At 43.6% G+C, this 23,681-nt stretch overlaps 1 protein-coding gene across 1 annotated transcript in view; it reads left to right on the forward strand.

Moving 5' to 3' along the window:
- The window catches only part of capn1 (calpain 1), a 57,282-nt gene that overhangs the window by 24,473 nt on the left and 9,128 nt on the right, over positions 1 to 23,681 (forward strand). Inside the window, exons 4-17 of the mRNA XM_080741884.1 lie at positions 3,564 to 3,682; positions 12,898 to 13,031; positions 15,283 to 15,451; positions 16,079 to 16,162; positions 17,707 to 17,792; positions 18,492 to 18,566; positions 18,939 to 19,099; positions 20,306 to 20,466; positions 20,837 to 20,848; positions 21,997 to 22,208; positions 22,612 to 22,651; positions 22,928 to 22,993; positions 23,087 to 23,144; positions 23,414 to 23,478. Of these exons, the coding sequence (XP_080598010.1) occupies positions 3,564 to 3,682; positions 12,898 to 13,031; positions 15,283 to 15,451; positions 16,079 to 16,162; positions 17,707 to 17,792; positions 18,492 to 18,566; positions 18,939 to 19,099; positions 20,306 to 20,466; positions 20,837 to 20,848; positions 21,997 to 22,208; positions 22,612 to 22,651; positions 22,928 to 22,993; positions 23,087 to 23,144; positions 23,414 to 23,478 (1,442 nt within the window). The remainder of the gene's footprint in view (positions 1 to 3,563; positions 3,683 to 12,897; positions 13,032 to 15,282; positions 15,452 to 16,078; positions 16,163 to 17,706; positions 17,793 to 18,491; positions 18,567 to 18,938; positions 19,100 to 20,305; positions 20,467 to 20,836; positions 20,849 to 21,996; positions 22,209 to 22,611; positions 22,652 to 22,927; positions 22,994 to 23,086; positions 23,145 to 23,413; positions 23,479 to 23,681) is intronic.

Raw genomic sequence — 23,681 nt, forward strand, 5'->3', positions numbered from 1 at the left:
GGGAGGAGGGGGGTTGGAGAGAACAGTATAGGCCTACACCACGTCATCGCCTCACCAATACTTTATTAACGTCTGTTTATATTATATGCAGTGAACGCAATCATTGTCACCAGATTCTATAGGTCAACATTTGCGGTGTAACAGCCCAGTACGTTCGCACGCACACGCACGCACGCACACACACACACACACACACACACACACACACACACACACACACAAACACAGCTTGACATCGACAGAGAGAGACAGGGAGAGAGAGAGAGACGGCAGGGATATCTTTTACTTTTTAGCATGGTGCAGTCCTATTCCGCGAAAAACTTCACTCTGGTACCAAATGGACTCGTACCATACGCGCTGTGTGTGCACGCACGCGTGCGTGTGCAACAGCATATAAACCTTGCGTCTGTCTGACATGTTTCCTTTTCACGGCTTTGAGTCAACACACCAAAACATTGCTTCATGAAAGTGGATCCAACGGCAGCTGTGACTGTAGAAAACAACACTTCTTCCAATCCTTATTGCTGGCGATCATTGTCCATTGATCATTGTGAAGAAGGCTGGAGTACTTTTACTTGTTGAATTGGCGACTTTTTCTTTGATCATTGTGAAGAAGGCTGGGCTGGAGTACTTTTACTTGTTACTTTTGTTGGTCTGTGTTCGGGGACGTACCTGAACGCATGTGTTCCTCATGTTTTGACACCAACAATGAAGATATTGTTCTAGATATTGTACTGCTCATAGAGAGGTCTGCTGTGTTAACGCTTAGCTGCTCCATCCCCTCCCCTCATTTCTCTCTCTCTTCTCTCTGTCGCGTCCCTCCACGGCACGCTGTTAGCAGCTCCCCTCTCCCCTCCTCTCTCTCTCTTTCTCTCGCTCGCTCGCGTCCGTTGCTGCACGCTGTTAGCTAGCTGCTCCCCCCTCCTCCCTCCCCTCATCTCTCTCTCTCTCTCTCTCTCTGTCTCTCTCTCTCGGTCCCTGTAACCTGATACTTTGCTGACGAAAATTGCGTGGCAGTACCTCTGGGGAAAGATTTGCATACTAAACCCACACATTACTTTTCTACAAAGTGTGCATCGTGCAAATACAATAGCTTCAGGAGAAGCTGCTAGGAACATTGGGGTAAAAATGCACGATTTTTGTGCAAAAGGTGGAGTCTTTAGATGCAGTGTAAATGTGATTCTATCGCGCAGGATGCTTAAAAATAATTGAAGAGGTTCGCTGTCTATTATGGTCGTGGGATTGGAATGCCAAAAGAAAACAGTAAAACAAATTTGGAATAGTTGTCTTGTTCCTTGCTTCCTCCAAACAAGAACGGAGTTTTGCTGAAACGCAGGGACAGGGCCAGATTGCTAAAACTCGGCTTAGACTATGGTTGTCCTTAACTTTTCATCCACGTATGGTTTAAAGGCGCTGTAATATGTTTTGTTAAAACAGGTGTTAAATAGCTCTATATTCCTATAATAAGAATTGCTATAGTATAGCAATAGTAGTAGTAGTAGTATTGTATTGCTATATATAACCATGTTAGATTAATTGAAAAAACACGTCCCTGGTTCTGGTGACTGATATTCTCTTTCTAATGTGTGAAGGGGCCGTTTACGTTTTTTTTGCCCAGCCCTAATGCAATTAAAATATGAATGTATTGGGAAAAGCGTGACAACTCCCGAACGGCCGGTTCATTCCCGGCCGGTCCATGCCGGCCATTAGGAAAAAAATTATAATAAAATGTCTGCCTTTGTTCCATTTTGGGGACTGGGCGGCCAACAAAGTAAATCGTCACTGTCGGGCAGAAACCTTGTATCATCATACAAGGCCGTTGCACAAAAGTAGTGAAAACAGCAGATCTACAATACAAGCACACAACGCGTAGATCGGCTGTTTTCACTAGTTTAAATACTTTTTTAAATGATAAATAAAAAACAAACAGTTTTGGACATACAAGGTTTCCACCCGACAACGACGAAATGTAACTCATGTAATTGGCCCACTGGCTTGTCACTTGTCATGATCTGAAATGGCAAATCTTTGAGTAGCAGCAGCGCTATAGAGAGAGATCTCTCTCTATAGCGCGCAATGAGGGCCTCTACAACTCTTTTTCCCGGGCTGAATCAGGGGCCCAGCACGTCCCTGCCTATATGGCTACTGCCACATGTCTAGTTTGGAGGTCCAGTGCTCTGAATGGCTGCCCCTCCTGTTCCCTACAGAGTTAATACCATGTTTGTTGAGACAGTACTTGACCCTTCTCTTTACGGAGGCTTTACTTTGGTATGTCAGCTTTTACAAGTCTCTCTCCTGCTGGGCTTAAGTGCTCTGTCATGTTGACTTGAAATCAATTAGAAGTTCAGAATAATCATTTGACCTGCTCCGACTGGTGCTGAGGAATTACTTAGAAACGGTCGGGAATGTTTATACAGTACTGTTGCTGAAACACAGGAGGGGGTGTGGGATGGGATGGGGTTTGGTTGAGGAATAATCCGGGAATCTGCGGGACATTTGGGAAGAGGAGAGATTTGAGATGTTTTTATATAGGAGATTATAACAGATTAGCAATTAGAATATCTGCTTTACATAAACAACCTAATGTCATTGTTTAACTTCAGTCAAAGTTGTCAGGGGCAGGGCTTGGAAATGTGAGAAATTTGCATTCTAAGGCAGTAGTTTTCAACCCTTTTCTTATCAAGGTCCATTATTTATTTGGCATTTGAGCCACGGACCAACATTTGATGAGATGTAGCCCCTCAGACCCAAAACATAGAAGATTTTGTCCTCAATTCCATGCTGTATTGATTTTGGAGAGATAACGTTGATCAAAATAACAATTCTTCTACATTCTCTAATTGTGTAGACCTTTTTTTCAATTGGGTAATGCAGATGTTTAACAATAATTGATCTCCAAATGGTGTTTTCATTTTACATTCTCAAGAGTTAAAGTTGTACCATGTAACTTTTTTTATAAAACAAATCTTAAAATTGTCCTAACTCTTAAATCGCTAAAGTTTTAGAACACCCACTCCGTTATTTTCAGCTTCTGAAGCCTTCTCTTTATATGTTTTCTATGATCCTGACCGGGGTCCGGTTTTCGCGCAAAAATTACGTCATCATACACTATCGGCCAATCACAGCGAGGGTTATACACTGCCGGCCAATCACAGCGCATCTTGAAGTGGGGTCGCTAGCTATCACAATAGGGCGGCCATATTTGTAGGCGCCCGTGTGTCTCTATCTATACTCGGGTGAAACACTCCGTTTCTCCGGAATGCCTGAACGCACAGGAACCAGGGACCCCTCTAAAGATAGATCTCGGCGAGGTGGAGGCAGACGCGGGGGTGACGCGGGGGTGTGAGGCCCGGTCCGCGGCGAAAAACGGCCGAAAGACGCGGACGCTACTGACCACTAGTTGAGCAACTTACACAGTATAGCTTTAAAGGCCCATTTGGTTGCCAACCCTCCACTTAGCTGGGGACTACCTGGAACCCCCACAAGAACCACTGGTTGAAAACAACTGATCTAAGGTAATAACTGTACATGTGTGTCTTTGCTTGTGTGTGGTGGTGACACAGGGGACTGCTGGCTCCTGGCGGCCATCGCCTCGTTGACCTTAAACGACACCCTCCTCCATCGCGTTGTGCCTCACGGACAGACCTTCGCCCATGGATACGCCGGCATCTTTCACTTCCAGGTGAGTGTCCAGCTATTCTTCTCCACTTGGATCCTGTCAGAGCTACGCTGATGGCACAACGACTACTTTTACCCGAAGGGTAAGCAAACCAGGTGTGTCCACGTCCAGGTTAACACTTCATCCATCGTGTTTTCATGAAGAGCAGGGTCCACGGGTCCACCCTGGTGGCAAGATTTGTTTGTGGCCTCAAAACACTCCCAGCGCACGCACCAAATCACACACGCACGCACTAATGATGCGTAGCCTGCAAGCTATAGTTCAGGCAGATACACTCGAGAGGTTTAAATGCGTGTGTAGCACCGTGTGGCTGATGTATTGTATGTGACGTGTCAACCTGCTGAACAAATTGGCGGCCTATTTAAGCGCGCCTGATTCATTGTACTTTCTCTGGCTGTTCGGTGCCACTGAATGTTGTAAGCGCTTTGTTTGCTCCCCAGCAGGACCAGTAGGCTCTGCTTTCCATAAGGGTTCTCATGGGGGGAGATTTATAGATGTAAATTTGTTACCTGTTACCTATCCACTTTGTGCCTCGTGGCACTTAAGGCCTTCACAGCGCTTCCACTTTACATGGTCAGTTGCTGCTGTTTTCACTTCAGAACATGATTTCCATCCCGCATCTATCTTTCTTTCTTTCTCAACGGGTACGCCTCGAGGTCTTCCTTTTCTTCTTTTCCCTTTTCATTGCCATTGTCATTGCTATGTTACAGTCGTTGCAGTCGTCACAGTAAGTGTTCAGGCGTGTTTGCTCACATGATGATCATACTTCTGTGAGTAATGAGTATGTCAGATGAAACATGACCGCTCCTCTTCTTGACCACATCATCACACAGTGATGCCCAATTAAATGCCTATTAAGTTAGCTCCTCAACCCTGCTTTAGCTGGTTCCATCTGTGTGGTGCCAGGAATGTGTTGGAGCAGACATCTTCATTGGAAATGATTAATAAAGCTGATCTGCCATCACCACAGATGGCTGAACAGGAGCAGACGTAGAGAGAAAGGCCAAGCCTTAAGAAATGTGATCTTTTGAAGTGCGAATGTTCACAGGTTTAGCCTCAGTTAGTCAGAACAATTTCTGTGACTTCACCTAGGAGTAGGAGCGTTCAGCTTTTATATGCATTTCTATTGGATTTGTGTAGTTATTCTAAGAAAGTCAGTGAATTCCGAAGAGTTAGGAGGTTCTGTAAAGGCATTGTGAAAACGATACAGAAATGTGTTGTCAATGAAGGACTGGTATGGATCAGTTAGAAGGATGCTCTACACATCAGCTTCACCATGCTGCGTGCACACATTCACAGGTTGATGCTGACCCATTACAAACCACAGTCTCGCCGCACAATTGTGGATTAAAACCACTTAAACCCTACTCTTCACTGAGCGGATTCCCCCATGGGTCTGGTCTATAGACCTATACTACTGAAGGCCCCATCCATTCATGTTTGCCCCAGCATAGCGACACTATAGCCTTGTGTGGCCAGACAACTATTCGCACAATCTCTTAATGCTACAGTATATAGAGTCTGGAACTACACCGAAATCCAAGGCAGGAAGCTGGCATCTGTCATTTCTGTTCATGAAAATACATTTTAAATATTTTAATTTCCATTTCTGCTAAGCAGCAAGCCATATACGCTTAGATGATTTTGATATTGGGATACATTTGCGTGACACTTCATACAACGGCTTAATCATCAACTGAGCTTTCGTTGCTCCAGACTGTATGAGTGGAAGTCTTTGTACATTGTTGGAGGCAACAGTCTGGCCATGCGAGAATAGGGACACTATGGTTTATGTGGTTAAGTGACTTAATACTACTCGCCGATACATTCATGATCATCTTTACCTGCCCAGACTCCTGACTGGTTTGGGGATCTGAATCGCAGGACCGCTGCCCGGCTGCAAGCAGCTTTTCTTTCGCTTTTCTTTTCCTTTAAGTCATCTCTCCCACTGGCATTGTTCCACAGCAATATGACCATAGAACACAAATCACTCTGAACGAGTCAATAAAGGCTCACCAGGAGTTATTTAGGAAGGATTCAAAAGGTAGATTTGAGTCACCGCCAAACTAACAGCCTCAGAGTCGCTACGCTTCAAAGGAAGAGAGACAGGCCGAGTGGGCGTCGCCCTTTCTTTGATGATGTGGTTCCCAGATTGCCGCCAAACCAATCTAAACAAACTTCTGTCAATAAGATGTAGGTTTAGTACTGATAGAACAGGTCTTGCCTGTCAGACGGCACACACTGAAGTAAACGGTTTGTATAGAGATTGTATGGAGATTCCCATTGCTTTAAATCTCTTCTCTTTACTCTGTTTCTATGATCTCTGCCATAGCCTACTATGGTAGACTACTGGACCTTATCAACTAAACTTTGCTTTGTACACAAGACCAACCCCCCACACACACCACATACACACTCAATCAAATCCACGCATTACACATGCCAAAGCCACTAATTGCACACATTGGCACCCACACATGTATATTATACAGACTTTATGCCCTTAAACACAAAAGACACAAATCACAGACATTTTCCCGCAGACATAATTACACACACACACACACACACACACACACACACACACACACACACACACACACACACACACACACACACACACACAGCTGTGACCAGCCTGTGGCAGTGACACACATTTTGGCCTGTTCCCATATTGCAGCCAACTGAATATTATTCATGGTTCTTGTGTCTCAATATAAAGAAGCCATTTCAAACTCACAATACCGTATCTAATAGGACCTAATTAATAGCATCTAATGAGCAAAGCCCAATAGAGATTGCTAGAAAAATACAAATAAAACTGACGTGAATGTAGTGTATTTGGGAACTTAAAGTACTTATTAAGAATGATGCATAAAGCTTTTGATCGCAAAATAGATACAGGTTTTTGTTCTATGATTGATTAATCATAGAGAAAAAACCTGCACTATGATGATCTAATCGGGCACACGACACTTCATACAACGGAGCATAAATTAGGCATATACCCTCCATCCTCTGAGTCTGGTGTGTGTGTGTGTGCGTGTGTGTGTGTGTGTGTGTGTGTGTGTGTGTGTGTGTGTGCGTGCGCTGCAGAGCCAGGCGTGCTGTGATGTTGCTGAGCTCACTGTCTCTTCCTTCCACTCTTCTCTCTGATCTCAGCATGGCTTTTGTCCCAGAGCACTTGATTCCTGCCAGCTGCCCCATTTAATGAAGCGAGCGCCAAGCCAAAAAGATGCCAACGGTAGAAGAGAGGGGGGTGGGTGTGGGTGGGTGGGTTAGTGGAGGGGTGGGATGAGGTAAAAACACACTGAGTAAGGCAAGAGAGAAGGGGGAAGAGCGGGACGCAACAGAGGCACATAAGGAAACGCACTTTCACTTGTGTTTTGTGTTGCACAAATAGCAACAAGCAAACAATCGCAGATTGCTAGAGAGTTGCCTGGAGACTGAGTGTCTTTGCATTGCTTCACATCAACCACAGGAACGCTAGCAGTGTGTTTAGATGTTAAAAGAGCATGCTAGCGTTCATCATGCCTGCGGTCGGCAACCATCTGGCCCATGTGAGGGAGAGAGAGACACACACACACACACATACACACACACAGGTCATACAGGGTCAGTTAGCTCAGCCTGATTGCTCAGTCAGTCAGGGAGGGCTCCTGCTCAGCCTGTGTGTATCAGAAACAGGCACATTTTCTGGCTGGCTAATACTGCAGACACTGTAGCTGTCAGCATATATACCGGACAAAAGGATGTAAATACAAGGCCATTAGACATTCTATACTGAATGGTAATGTACACACACATATTGCATATCACACAGCGTTTGTGTGTACAGTAAGTAACTGGCACACACAACAACTATTGCATGGTCTGTGTGTCCTTAAACGCGCGCACGTACTGTACGCACGCACGCACGCACACACGAACGCACGCGCACACACACAACAGTTCCCGCATTTGCCCTATCTGACTGCTGGAGCTGGTTATTCAGTTACAGAGACAGGAAATTGGCCAAGAGACAGCAGAGTACTTGGCCAGAAACAAACGCACCGATTGTTTCCAGTTATGCTGTTCTGTGTGTGCTGTAAGCACTGGGGAAGTAAATGACCAACGCATAATTGCATGCATGCAAAATTCATCCATGCCTGGTGTATGTACAGTATGTACCCATAGTGGAAATGGACAGTGACTGTTTTTCCTGCGTGTACATCGTCGTTGTCGGGTGGAAACTTGTATGTCCAAAACCGTTCGTTTTGTATTTATCGTTTTAAAAATGATTTAAACTAGTGAAAATAGCTGATCTACAAGCACACAACGCCTCGCACCGCGAGGCGTTGTGTGCTTGTAGATCTGCTGTTTTCACTAGTCTTGTGCGACAGCCTTGTGCGATGAAGCAGGGCTTTACTTTACGGAAAAACCTACAAATGTGAAACTTGGATATGAGGTTTCTGCCCGACAGTGACGATATACTGTAGCAGCCCCACTTGGGTCCATCCTGGAAGGATGTGTTGTGTTTTCTTTGTTAATTGTGGGCCTGTAAAGTCCTCCGAGACTCCACTGGAACAGACAGTGATTAACCCTTTTATTTAAGTCCTGAAGAATAGTGTCACTGCAAGCCCAAAACTCGCTGCGACGCAAACCGCATTGCCATACCACGTGTTTGGCGCTTGTAGATCGGCTATTTCCACTACTTATGTTTTAGTTAGTATGATATTAAATATGTCATATCTTTGTGTATTTAGTTTATTTGTCATAATCTGCCCCGTGCAACTTCAAAGCGTCTTTCTTTTTTTTCTTAATTTTTATCCCACAATTTTGTAACCCATTTTCACCCAGTGCCAATTGCCTATGTAATCCTGGGCTCTGGGCTCTGCTCTCCCTCTGCCGTGCCTGGGGAGACAGCAGACTGACCTCATGTTTCCTTCTATGCATGAGGAGTCCAAGTTGCTTCTTTTCACCTGACAGCGGGGATTTCCCCGGTTTGGAGATGGGAAGGAAGGTGGAAGGAAGGAACGAACACGTTATTCCAACCAGTTCTCAACTTCAAAGCCTAAAAGCCAAACGGAAATGTATTCTTTTTAATGCCAGCAAAAAAAATCTATTGAATCTTAAATCACAATTAATTTGTGGGACAATTAATCGTCAAATAGATGTCATAATCGTGACAGCCTTATAATTGCGTGCATGTGTTATTAAACCTAGCCCTTCATGCTGGCTTTTTACAGACAGTATATAAACTGCTGCTGTTTTGTGTTACCACACACACACACACACACACACACACACACACACACACACCCTGCGGTGCTGAGACCTGGATGACTCATCCCAAAATGAAATTATGAGCCCTGCTGGCATAGGGCTTAATCCAGTTAAGAAGTGGAGAAAGAGAAAAAAGAAAGAAAGCAAGTGAGTGAGTAAGACTGTGTGTGTGTGTGTGTGTGTGTGTGTGTGTGTGTGTGTGTGTGTGTGTGTGTGTGTGTGTGTGTGTGTGTGTGTGTGTGTGTGTGTGTGTGTGTGTGTGTGTGTGTGCGTGTGCGTGTGCGCACTGTGTGCATGAAAGCACTGCATTATTATGAAGCACATTACAAAAGAAAAGGCGCCCGTCGTTCTGCACAGCGGGGAACACCAACCAAAATGAATAACTCCCCGTCTCTCTCTAATGTGACAGACGTCAGCTTGCCGCAACAGACCGCGTGTATCTATTCTGCATCTAGCATTTTGGCGAGACCCAAATTCAGAGTGAACATTTTTAACTAATTTCTTTGCTTCTGGGGGTCTGTGGAACAAAATATTTTGAGATGGGGGGTCCTTGACATCAGCCTCATAAACCAGCCTCCTCCTCCTGCATTCTGATCTGCCCTGTAAGAGGAGAGACTGGTTTACGAAGCTACCTTGACATGACAAAGTTTGAGACCACTGATAAAGGCCGGTTCTACAAATGTCTTCTAAATCCTTAACAGTTTTCTGCGTGTTCCCAAAATGATGTATTTGGCCGTGGAATAGATACACGCCTGCAGACCTTGGCATATTCTGTAGAAGCCAATCGAATCGGTTGGAGACTCCTTTTAGGGGAAGGGGTGGGGGGTGCGGGGTGTCTCCTGAGCATTTGTTGCGGAGTAAAACTTGGCAAGTCGTGACACAGATTGTGGCAAACTCTCACAGCGGTACAGTCCCTCCCTGGTGTGTGTGGGTGGGTGGGCGTTGTCTGTTGAGTGCGTTTGGCGTTACATACTCTACCTGCGTGTCAGAAGTTGGGAGCATTGTGTCTAGGGCTGTCACAATTATTACACAATCGTCTAATCGCAAATATTTGACATAATCGCAAATATTTGACATAATCGCAAATATTTTGTCATAATCGTCATAATCGTGAATGTTGAAAATTGTTCATACATTTACAATCATTTTCAGAAATGGTGGAAATAGCAGATCTACAAGCTCACAACGTGTCGCATCGCGACGCGTTGTGAGCTTGTAGATCGGCTATTTCCACTATCAATGTTATTTTTTAAGTAGAAAGTTGTCAAATATGTCAGTAATTTCTTTGTATATTTAGGTTATGTGTCATATCTGCCATGTGCAACTTCAAAGCCTAAAAGCCAAACAGAAATGTGATTGTCAACGACAAAAACACAATTAAATCGTTAATCACAATTATTTGAGTGACAATTAATCGTCATGTAAAATGTCATATCGTGACAGCCCTACACACACACACACACACACACACACACACACACACACACACACACACACACACACACACACACACACACACACACACACACACCAATGTGTGTTTGTATCTGTTTAATGTTTTGTATGAATGTGTATGCGCTTGTGCATACACACTGAGTATGTGGGGGATTGCGTGTTTGTGCCTGTGTGTGTATTCAGTGTACACTGTGTATTTACGTCTTTGCATGTATGGGCGATATGGAATTTTCTTTTTCTTTTTGGGGTTAAGTGATTAAAAGCAAGAAAAGACAACACTTATACCATGTCACAGTATTACGATATCCAAAATTCCAGATGATATCTAGTCTTACTGTATTGTATATCACGATAACAATATAATATCGATATCATATTGATATTGTCTCTGTCGGGTGGAAACCTCATGTCCAAAACTGTTTTCAGGATTCAAATTCAAAAAGGGCAAAAGTAGCAGATCTACAAGGCTTGCGCCGCTTTTGAAGCTTGCAGATCTCCTACTTTTGATGCTTTTGTGTGACATAAAAAACAAACAAAAAAAACGATATAACACAGATACTTGATATTGCCAAGCCTTGGTGTGCATGTCGTGGTGCCATGGTCTCATCTGCACTCATCTGTGGGTTGACGGAACGCAGATTTAGCTCTGCAGGGCATGTAAAATTCATCCATGCATCCAGCTCTCTCCATGCTACGCACATGCACGCATGCACAAATGCATGCACGCAGGCACACATTCATGCACGCACGCAGGCATACACACGCACGCTGACACCCAGCTGTGCCTCATTCATTGCCAAGTGTCCATTCCATCAGCCCCCAGGCAGAGTCTTGACAGAGAAATATCACCTTCATATCACAGCAGCATAACTAAATTCCACACCATTGTTAACTCGGAAGCCCCACGCTTCTATCTCTGCCATGCGGATCATATGAGTACGAGTGAATGTGACTACACTGCATTATTGAACACTTTCTCTCTCCCCTAAAAGCCCATTAACAAACAGTTCAGGTCTGGTATTTATTGTGCTGCATTGTGGGAGTGCTTCTGCGTGTTCTAGTGTCATGTATGTGTGGCGTATGAATGAATAGGTTTGCGTGTGCATGCATGTGTGTGTTTGTGTGTGCATGACTGCACGTGTATGCATATTTATGTGTTGTGTGCTAATATTGCTGTTGTGGAAGGACGTGTCTGTGTGTGCACTGTGTGTGCATGTTGTGTGTGTTGGAAGAAATGCTGTACTTGGTGACCAAAAGATGACCTGATGCCTTGGCTTTTCCAAAGTATTCCTCCCTTTGTTTCTCCTCTGCATGTTGTTGTTTCTGTGTGTCAATACTGCCCTCTGGTGGTGGCTTTTGGGACAACATTTTATGGGGCGATATTGAGGAAAGTGAACTGTTGTTGCTTCTTTTCATGTACAGTTTGAGTGTACAATATTATACGCACTCTGTTGAAACATGTATTCTCATTAACCACAGCTGCAACTTAGATGGGACAGGCTCACATGCATTGAAATGTTGCTTTCTGGAATTTAAATGATATATCTACTCTCTTGGGGCAATATACTGTAGGTGCCTGGTGTAATTCCCTTTACCTAAATAAAATCACTGTGATGTCAGGGGAACCACACTAACAGAATCCCTTTTATGCCCATATATGGACATCCCTGATGTCATCAATATTAAGCCCATATCTGTGAATGCTAATATATATATATATATATATATATATATATATATATATATATATATATATATATATATATATATATATATATATATATACACCTGTCAGACTATACATGTCAGTCTAACCAGTGTGGCTGGTTCTACAGATAGGGATCTCCATATATGGGCATAAAAGGGATTCTGTTAGTGTGGTCCCCTATTAGCACTTCATATGGGAATGCCCATATATGGAGGCCACATCGGCCACATAAAATCCCTTTTATGCCCATATATGGAGATCCCTGTCTGTAGAACCAGCCACACTGGTTAGACTAACATGTATAGTCTATAGCAGGGGTCTTCAATGTTTTCAGGCCGGGGACCCCCGAACTGATGGGGAGATGGAGCAGGGACCCCCTACCACCTCGTAGGGTGGGGGGGTCGGGGCTACGACATATTTTTTTATTTTAAACATGTACAAGTTACAGCGAGCAGGGTGGGCCGTACCACTACCATTTCTAAACATACTACTTATTAACTGAGAACCAATGTCAATAATATCAACTATCTGTCAATTGCATAGTAATCATGTATTCAAGCTATTCAAAATGGATAGAATCATGATTCATTTTTTTAACATAAATGTGAAAAAAATAAAAAATATAACATTTTTTGAAATCTTTTTTTTTTTAAGCAATAATTTTGCGGACCCCCTGCAGTACCTCCGCGGACCCCCTAGGGTCTATAGGTTAGAAAGGGCGAGGTCGCTTTTCGCCCTGAGGCGTCTTACTAGTAATATACTAATATGTGTGCCGTCTTGTGTCTTTCAGTTCTGGCAGTTTGGTGAGTGGGTGGAGGTGGTGATCGACGACAGACTTCCAGTGAAGGACGGGAAGCTGCTGTTTGTCCACTCTGCAGAGGGAGGAGAGTTCTGGAGCGCTCTGCTGGAGAAGGCCTACGCCAAGTAAGAACCATGTCACCACCGCCTGGCTCTACAGCAGTGGATCTCAACCTTTTCAGGCCGCGACCCCCAAAATAATCATACTTTAACTAGGGAACCACCCACCCTACGAGCACTAAGAGTTGAGGCATTACATTTTGTATAACACAGTTCTTTTGTGAGAATAGCAGATCTACATGCTCACAGGCGTTGTGAGCATGTAGATCTGCAATTTTCATCGTTTCTGCCTCTAATATTTGACAATTTGGCCAATGTTTAAGTTGGCATTTTGGAGGTATTAAAAAGTCCTTAAATTGTCACTTTAGAAATGTGCGGATACCCTCTACACACTTAAACTGTACGTCGGTTTGTTTACTGTTGAGTGAGAAAACAATGTTGCACATTAAATCATCTGGGGACCCCCCAAAATAATTTGGGGACTCCCCTGGGGTTCCTAACCCACAGGTTCAGAACCACTGCTCTACAGCAGTGGTTCTCAAAGTCAAAGACCCCCAAATTCACACATATTTACTCATGGACCCCCATCTGAAAATGTTTTGTGCCACAGAGGATTTTACTGTGTAGAGGCCATGGCAGCCGTTTCAAAACGTAAAAGACAGAGGCCTTTGACTGGATCATATTCAGGATTTGTTTAATATTATACAATTGTATTCCAAGCATCATATTTTGGATAATATCTTCTCATGCTGCTTGTTAATCTAATATGCTTAGTGGTGTTGTTAATGGGGGAATTGATGAATGGAGTACGTCAATTCAGCTAAAAGACAAACAAACACTGACCGAGATCAAATAATACTGACTTCGCAAAAGACGACAGATCTCGTCTCGACAAACTCGATCAAATACTGAACGCCCTTGACGAGGCAGGGGAGGGAACTCTGAACACAGTTGGAGCGGAATATATACATCCTGCCCCGGGGAGGGTGTTTTATGAGTTGTTTAACTAGCTCTCTATCAGCGTGTGTAGTCATGTTCATATACGGTAGCCTTGTACAGAACGTAGGCAGAGGTTTCATGGTTTGAACATGTTGTGGTTTGTACGTGTTTGTTTTAAATGCCTGTGGACAGTCACTGTGATGCGAAGGCCTTTAAGCATCCAGCCGCCTCGACGAAAACGTCATATTTTCTGTTGAAAGGATGTTACTCTTGTCATAGGATGAAATATTAATTCACCTTAAGGCAGCTTGATGCCTGACCCCGTCATGGGTATGGGTAAGATATAAGTTACTATTTAAGGGAAGACATCGTGTAACATCATGTCTTCATGTTGGGCGAGCCGTAAGTGACCTCGTAACCACTTCATCAACCACATAATCACAACATTCCTGTTGCGGTGCTGTCCAGAGGCCTGAAAGCCCATGCATTCACAAATTCTAAACTGAGAATGTAATGACTTTTAACTCACTTAGCGCCGAGCGAGACAGATTTCAATATGAATCTGCGCTTATAACGCCAGGAAATAGCTATATTGAATCCCCAAAATCACATTACATAAACAGGTACACGTGCCTGCAGATGCCACAAGATGACCACTAGAGTGAGCCATAGCTCATAGACTTTCCATGGTCCCATGTTAAGTCAGAATAAAAAACAAGGTTCATGACATAACAGGATGGTACAATGACATGCTCTCCATTGACATTCAATGGACAGGCCGCGGGCCGCCATTTGAGCTCAATACTGCTCAATTCGTGCTTGATCGTCTCAAACCACCATTGGTATGGGCATCGGAACGTATATAGATGCCACACAGAAAGTTTCCGAATCAAAATCCGACCTAGTGAAGCTACGTGAGGGTCGGATGGTTTGCATTGAGCCTAGCGGCTAACAGAGGCCTACGTAAACAGGAAGCTATGGCTTAAAGGTGACGTCATAATCGTATCCTTTTTTTTCACGGTTTTCATCTGTATGCTAGTCGAAGGTAAGCTAACCGTTCCGCTCCGTCTATCAACCCAAATTAAAAGCTTAAACAATGCTTTTATATAAAAGTCGCTCCGAGTCGCTCGGCACTAAACGCCATCATTAGTTAGTCGCCCCGAAAGTCGCTCGGCGCTAAGTGAGTTAAGACCTTTTTAATTCCAAATTGGTCAAATTGTCAAAAAATATTTATCTGTGGAACCGAGTCAAACTAAATGTAATGCCTACAATGCCAAGTCAGGATAGAGGGGGTGGGGGGTCCCCAGTTCAAATCTGATTATTTTGGGGGGGTCCTGAAAACTAAAACTGTTCCGTGTCTCTCTCGCTCATTGCTCAGGTTGAATGGCTGCTATGAGGCCCTGTCTGGAGGCAGTACGTGTGAGGGCTTTGAAGACTTCACAGGCGGCGTGACAGAGATGTACGAGCTGAGGAAAGCTCCCTCTGACCTCTACAGCATCATCGCCAGAGCCACCGAGAGGGGATCGCTGCTGGGCTGCTCCATAGATGTCAGTGCACCAGGGGTTTTCAAACTTTTTTGACTCGGGGCACCTCTGTAAATAACGTTTTCATCCACGGCACCCCTGAATTACACTGTTCATTTTTAGAACCTTACATAGTTTACAGTTTACAGTTTACAGTTTAGGCATTTAGCAGACGCTTTTAATCCAAAGCGACTTACAATAAGCAGATAAAAACATCACAATAATAAACAAGGTTAAATGTCAGTACATCAACAGCAATATAACAAATGCAAATGAATATCTATCTAGAAAAAACAATATAATCCGTAAAGAAAAAAGGTTTCTAAAAAAAACCTAAAAACAAATGCTAACTAGCTTCATGTATGGTCATTGATTTTTCCAGTAGTGCTAAGGGTTTAGGTGGAGTCTGAAAAGGTGAGTCTTCAGTCCACGGCGAAAGCTAGCGAGCGAGTCCGTTGTTCTAAGTCAAGTGCGACAGGGAGTTTATTCCACAGCTTGGGGGCCAGGAGGGCAAACTGTCTCGGACGAGTGGATTTTTGCCCTGGGGTTTTTAGCGAGGGTTCTGCTTTTTTACCCTGTATATATAGGACTATATATATCTTTTTTTAGATGGATCTGTCTAACACTGGGCGTTCTCTCTGTCCCACTCAGATCACCAGCACCCGAGACATGGAAGCAGTCACCTTCAAGAAGCTGGTGAAAGGACACGCCTACTCGGTGACCGGGGTGGATGAGGTGAGGCGATGGCACAAGCATTATTGATTGGATGACAACACTGCTACAATAACAAGTTAATCTGTTTTTATATACAGTATGCATTGGTTTTGTAATTTCTGTATTTTAACCCATTTAGAACGGGTACATTATTGTGTATCATTATTTTATGCTTTAACTATTGAAAAATGGCAGATATACAAGCTCACAGCGCGGCACCGAGTGCCGCGCTGCGAGCCTGTAGATCTGCTATTTTTGAAAAATCGTGAAAATTCGAATTTTTACTCAATTCTATAAGTGTCTTTTGAATCCTTCTAAGGTTTTTTGAAAAACCCTATGTTTCTATGTCAGCAATCTGGCCAGCCATCGTCAAAGAAAAGCTCCTTTTCACTTAAATGGAGCTCAGTTAGTCTGTTCTTGAGAGACTACTATGTCAGTGGTTCTCAAACCTTTACATGTAAAATTATATTTATTTGGCCACGGACACCCATCTCAAAACATTTAGTTCCAGGGACCACCCAGAAGCAAAATTTGAGTTACAAACGTTCGCTTTGAAAATACATATATTCAAAGATTTGCGAAGGAAGCCACTAGAGTAAAGCTGGTTGCACACTGCTGCGTTTTTCGTTGCGAAATGCCTTTTTCAGGGCAAGGAGAGAGAGAGAGATAGAGAGAGCAAGGGACCGAGTGGTGCGCGAAACGGGCGGCAGTGTGCAAACGTGACTGACATAACGTGAGGTTGATTTTTGGAGCTGTGTGAAGCACAGGCTCCCTATACGTGGCCGTGTGGGTCTGTCTGTCTGTCTGTGTGTATGTAGCCTGAACGTCCTAAACTTCGGCACGCTACTAGTCCCACAGTTTTGCCACCACACACTCGCGCCATATGTCAAATCGACAGGCTTACTCGGGAATCGTGGGCTAGTAACTTGCTAAGAGAAAGGTTCAATAGTTTAATTGATATTAATTTATTAGTGAATTAATTTTCCCCATTGACTTATAATGGGAATCGCAAAAACTCATATTCAATTATTTGTCTCTCGCAAACCATAGGGGCTAGAGTTTCAAGACTTGGAGAGGAGGTTCATAATGATTTCAAGGATTAAATAAAAAATAATTGTGTCATTTGGCCGCATGGTGGCGCCATAACACCCCACTTTACGTTTTGGCCTGTAACTCTTGAACCGTAGGTCGGAAAATTAAAAATATTTTTTCCCTGGATTCCTTGGGTCATGACGCATCTCCCCATATAGGCCACGCCCATTTGCGCCATGATAGATTTTCCGCCATCTTGAAAAACACACTTTTTGCTCCTTTTCCTACATATTTTCTTCAAATGTCACAAAAATCGGTACACATGATCCACACACACACACACACACACACACACACACACACACACACACACACACACACACACACACACACACACACACAGCTCCACTTCACACGGGTGTGATTTTTTTATTCACGCGCTCCGAAATTCACCCCGATATTCGGCCCGAAAAACGCAGCAGTGTGCAACCACCTTTACTCTCTCATGATCGTTGGCCTGACTTCTTCTTTAGGTGGTATACAGAGGAAACCTGACCAAGCTGGTCCGCATCAGAAACCCGTGGGGAGAGGTGGAATGGACCGGTGCCTGGAGTGACAAGTAAGCTCATATGTTGTGGTAGTAACTCTGAGAGTGTACAATCTCTGGGACCCCAATATACACTGTAAAAGTGTTAATTTCACTCAGTGTTAATTCAATTTAACTCTGAACGGGTCCATTTGGGCTCTCAGAGTTTCAGATTGGCACATTGGGACCCCTGGTGGGCCCCGGACCACACACTGAGAACCAGCTCTACCTTGTGTATGCTGAGTGTGCTGGGCTGGCTAGAACAGAAACATGGATTCTCCCTTTTAGGAGAGGTTGTGTGAGGCAATCTGTCACCACCCCCAACTTTATAACTTTTCATTAAAAGCCTATAAAGATGTACCCGATGTGCTTCAATTATTGAAAGGACATTGCTCTGACTGAAGAGATGAAAGTGTGTGCAGGCAGAAGTGCAGTGACTACACTAATAGAGTAGCGTAGTGAGAAGCATGTGGGGAACCATCGTGTATCTGCAGACACCAAGTTGTGGGATAAACAGAACTACATACTGTACTGTATACATGTCTGCTGTCATAAATAAATAGACCAGACAATAGTTTCCACAATAGTGAGGGGACATTCAGGACGTTCTGGACCTCTTGGATGTTGTCTATAGCCCGTCACTTTACTGACAATAAATGTTTTGTTGTAATGTATCATCATACAATAGTTTGTTTTTGAACAACTGAGCCTTTTTCTTTGTGAATGCCACAGCTCCAGGGAGTGGGATAGTGTGGATCGCTCCGTGCGAAGCCGACTACACAATCGAAGTGAGGATGGAGAGTTTTGGTGAGTGTATATTGTGTCTGTCAATAACGGAATGTGGAATTTATAGTAAGCTTACTTTCTGAAATAGATTCCCAAATAGTTCTGAAAATGTCTAGTAAGGAAACGGTTATGTTTCTGAGTGATATGTTTTATGGTGTGATTTCTTTTTTGGGCCACATCAATTACCCTGTCCTCGCCTATTGATTATCCTTGATTTGATTTGATTAAATGTGTTTTTTTTTTCTTTTTTTTGCTAAAATGTATTATTATTATTTTAGCACAAAACTAAAAATATAAAAAGAAAAGTGCCAGGAGGAGGCCCAAAGGGCTTATACAAGGCCTCTACCAATGTGTAACAAAATGACAAACATTATCTCTCCCCTGGTGTCTCAGGATGTCGTTCAGTGACTTCCTGCGGGAGTTCAGTCGCCTGGAGATCTGCAACCTGACGGCGGACGCCCTGCAGAACAACCAGCTGAAGAAGTGGAGCTCCTCGCTCTACCAGGGGGAGTGGAGGAGAGGCAGCACCGCCGGAGGCTGCAGGAACTTCCCAGGTAACGCATGGAACTGCATGCGTGTACACCAGGGGTTCCCAAACTGTTTTTGGTTAGAACTTACTGAAAATAACTGTGTACTTCAAGTTTAAAATAATACTAAATATTTTTTCAAGTGTCCAAATAAATTCCAAATATTATCAAATGATCTCGCGGCACCCCTGGACTGCCGTCGCGGCACCCCAGACTGCCCCGTCACCCACTTTGAAAACCCCTGGTGTACAAGACGGGGTCGAATGACCCTCACCCATGTGGATCTCTGAGACACATTGTTGATGACTGGATGTGTAGCTAGGCAAAATTGCATGCTCTCAGATCTTATTTATTCTGACATATTGATGAGGACATAGTTATTTATTTATTTATTCATCCTTTCCTGCCAGCAAGTCGATCCAATCCGTCTCAAAAGATGCTTGAAAAGTAAATTGTCCAGTTTCGATTATCCCATGTCAAGATGGATTGTTTACTTTTGAATGAAGGCTGCTTCAGGGAGTGTTTAGAACAGTAGTGAATGGGAGCTGTCTTCTCTCTCTCAATAAGATCTCAATGCCATCCAGGAAGCAGATGTTAGTGATGCCAATTCAGAACCTCTGCCCCAATAGTTTAGTGAACAGTGCCCTCTAGTGTCAAAACAAGGACCTCCTCGGTGCAAAATAATGACTCTAGTCATATCTCGTCTGGGGCATTTGCCCGGTGGGCTGGTAAGCTAGGGGGCTGGGGGGGGGGGGGGGGGCTGGTGGCAAGCCTACTGCATATTGAGCAATCAAATACAACTTGTTTGTCCAATTCTCAGATCAATATGCTTATTTACCATTCATTTGCTAACTAGCCAAAGTTCTGGCACTAATCATGTTCATACTCCGCTTGTTGGTGGTGAGAACTGTACGCTAACTTATACAATTTATGAATTGTGTAGTTGTGTAGTTATCATTTATGTTGTCTGTAAAAGTTGTGGTATTAAACGCTTGTGGGGGAAGGTCTGGTCAAGATGCCAGGGCTGAATTTTAGTCACAGTCCGTCCCTGGTCTGGTGTAGTAAATGAGTTAAAGTCAATGGTTTCAATAAGGCCCAAAAGAAACAAACCAAAAGATAAATCTTAAGAAAAGTTTCAGCACTAAGTTAGACTAAAGGTAGAATAGTCTGAGAAAAGCTAGACTAGAAAAGAGGTATTCATTTACACGCTTTTCACGTGTCCTCCCCACCCAGCAACCTTCTGGATCAACCCCCAGTTTAAGATCGCCTTGCAGCACCCGGACACCACCGGCCAGTCGGACTGCAGCTTCCTGGTCGCCCTGATGCAGAAGGACCGGCGGAAGAAACGCAAGGAGGGCAAGGACATGGAGACCATCGGCTTCGCCATCTACGAGGTTAGACATCTGTTAGTCCCAAGGGGCACTTCATCTCTGTTGTACATCTCTGTTTTAAAATAATATTATCTAAAGTCTCTTTTTGAGAATTTTATTTAAATAAATATCGTTTTTTGATTGTGTTATGGGGCATGGCATGGGCATGTCATGGGCTTATTGTTGCCTCCTGGTACTTTTATTTTTATATTTTGTGTATTTGTATCAATAATTCAGGTTGCAGCTAGTGCTCATTTCCAATTATTGAAAAGACCCTTCCAATATTTAACTTTGAACCCCCCCTCCCTCCCTCCTCTCTCTCTCTCTCTCTCTCTCTCTCTCTCTCTCTCTCTCTCTCTCTCTCTCTCTCTCTCTCTCTCTCTCTCTCTCTCAGGTTCCAAATGAGGTACAGTATGAGTCTCTCAGTACTTCTCTGCCCTGTCTGCTTTCTTACTTCTTATCAGGCCCTGTGTGTTATGCTAATAAGTAAGTACTGTAGGACAGAGGGGCTTATTGTCCCTATCGGCTGAGAATGTGGGACTATATCCCTTTAGTCTACTGCTACAGACACATTTATCATAAGATTTAACATAAGTGCAACAATGTGTGCTTGAACGAGAACACCCAACTTCAGGGGGATTTCACGAGATAGGCCAAACACGCACGCATCCAATAAGTCCTTGTCCACAGCTAACGCTACATGTTGCAATGTGATTATTAGCACTAACACATCTTACACTAGTTTAATGACACCTATCATCCTCGCTAGGTCCAGTTCACACTCTATAGAGCACCGAAGTCTGACATAATTTACATGTCCTACCCCATTCTGAATTCCCATGGACTTTCCTTTTTAACTCGCATGGATATGACGAATCAACTGACGGCTAATGTTACCGCAGCCAAATTAGTTAGATTTTCGCCAGATTGTATCAAATATGAGTATCGTAACCGATACTGGGGGTGAACATCAGTGACATCAGGACTTGAACATGAAGAGAACATTTCTTGAACATGGCTTACATTGCTTTAATGACACCTGTCATCCTCACCAGTACATTCTCTATTGAACACGGCTAAACATTGTTCTAATGACACCTGTCATCCTCACCAGTACATTTTCTATTGAACACGGCTAAACATTGTTCTAATGACACCTGTCATCCTCACCAGTACATTCTCTATTGAACACGGCTAAACATTGTTCTAATGACACCTGTCATCCTCACCAGTACATTCTCTATTGAACACGGCTAAACATGGCTTTACATTGTTCTAATGACACCTGTCATCCTCACCAGTACACTCTATTGAACATGGCTTTACATTGTTCTAATGACACCTGTCATCCTCACCAGTACATTCTCTATTGAACACGGCTAAACATGACTTTACATTGTTCTAATGACACCTGTCATCCTCACCAGTACATTCTCTATTGAACACGGCTAGACATGGCTTTACATTGTTCTAATGACACCTGTCATCCTCACCAGTACGTTCTCTATTGAACACGTCTTACATTGCTTTAATGACACCTGTCATCCTCACCAGTACAAGGGCAGGTCAGGCGTCCACCTGAAGAGGGACTTCTTCCTCACCAACGCCTCCAGTGCCCGCTCCGAGCTCTTCATCAACCTGAGGGAGGTCAGCTCTCGCTTCCGCCTGCCGGCCGGGGAGTACATCGTCGTCCCCTCCACCTTTGAACCCCAGAAGGAGGCCGACTTCTGCCTCAGGGTTTTCTCTGAGAAGCCTGCCAACTCTGAGTAAGTGGTGGTGGTGGATGGGAAGGAATGGATTGAGAGCCAACACAGTTGTATATTGCCATTCTTCCTCCTGAATTCTAAAATGAATAATTGGAGCATAGTGGCTTTGTTTATAAATGTTAGCATTGTTATTGAAGGTAATGTGTGAAGGCAATGTAAAACATAAAAATGAACCACTATTTCTTTGCAGATTGAGAATATTGGTGATGTTTCCCTGCAAAAGCAAATGTCAGTAGCAATATACCTATGCAAGACTAAAAGCTAGTCATTGGTGACATACTGTAACTGAACCTGGAAGCATGAATACCAGAGAGAGTACTATGGGAACATCCAACACATGTTGGTCTGGGAGGTTGCCACTAGATGGACTGAGTGATCTGACTTTAGCTTTGTGTCCTCATAGGGAACTTGATGACGATGTCATAGCAGAACTTCCACCTGAGGTAAGAACCCTACCCAGGGCAGATCATGCCTGAGACTCATGTTTGGGATTAAAGTAGCAAATACAAAGCAAACAAACATCGTGGCTAGATTTCACCTTAATAACATATGGCACTCATGAATGCTATGAAATGACATGCTGTCCCCTCATCAACTTTGTTTTATGAGTTTCACTGCTTGGTACTGGAACAGCAACTGATTTAAATACTATAATGCATATACTTTAACTGTGTGTGTGTGTGTGTGTGTGTGTGTGTGCGTGTGCGTGCGCGTTTCAGACTCAGATGGACGAGAGCCAAATTGATGCAGCCTTCAAGGGTCTCTTCAGACAGCTGGCCGGTCCAGTAAGTAGGCCCTCCAGGAAGTGGAGTTGGTTGCGCAATGGCTTATGGGATGTGTAGTCATCTCTATGTTGACTTCTTTGTTTCTGCCGACAGGACATGGAGATCAGCGTCACAGAACTGCAGACAATACTCAACAGAATCATCAGCAAACGTTAGTAACAAAAAACAACTATCTTCATCCTCACCGTTCATGTTTCGTTTTGGATAAAAGGAGTTGAAAACCTAACTTTTTAAATAAAATATTATTGAACTTACTCAATATTGAGGATCCAGTTTGTAAAAGTGGACTACTGTGTTTTAAAAACCAAAGTACAATAATTTTGTGTAATGCCAGATGTTCCTTCAATATCTTCTTTCATGGTTAAGTGCTTAGTTGGGACCAAAAGTAAACACATGCTCTTTTCTCTCTGATTTAAACAGATAAAGACTTGAAGACGGATGGCTTCGGCAAAGAAGCCTGCCGCAGTATGATAAACCTCATGGATGTATCCTTGTCTTGAGATAGCAAATAGCATGTGTATGGCAGTTCTGGTTCGTAGCAATTATGCCTAATATATACTTGTTCTGCGGTGTCGCTTGCCGACAAATAACTGATTTTCAATCTTGAAGCTTACAGTAGCTTGAAGATGTGTTCTTTCCGGCAAATGACACTGTTGTGCAGTGATGTATAAACTGAGCTTTAGTGCAC

The sequence above is a fragment of the Nannobrachium achirus genome (assembly GCF_963921795.1).
Source record: "Nannobrachium achirus genome assembly, chromosome: 14".
Taxonomy (NCBI): domain Eukaryota; kingdom Metazoa; phylum Chordata; class Actinopteri; order Myctophiformes; family Myctophidae; genus Nannobrachium; species Nannobrachium achirus.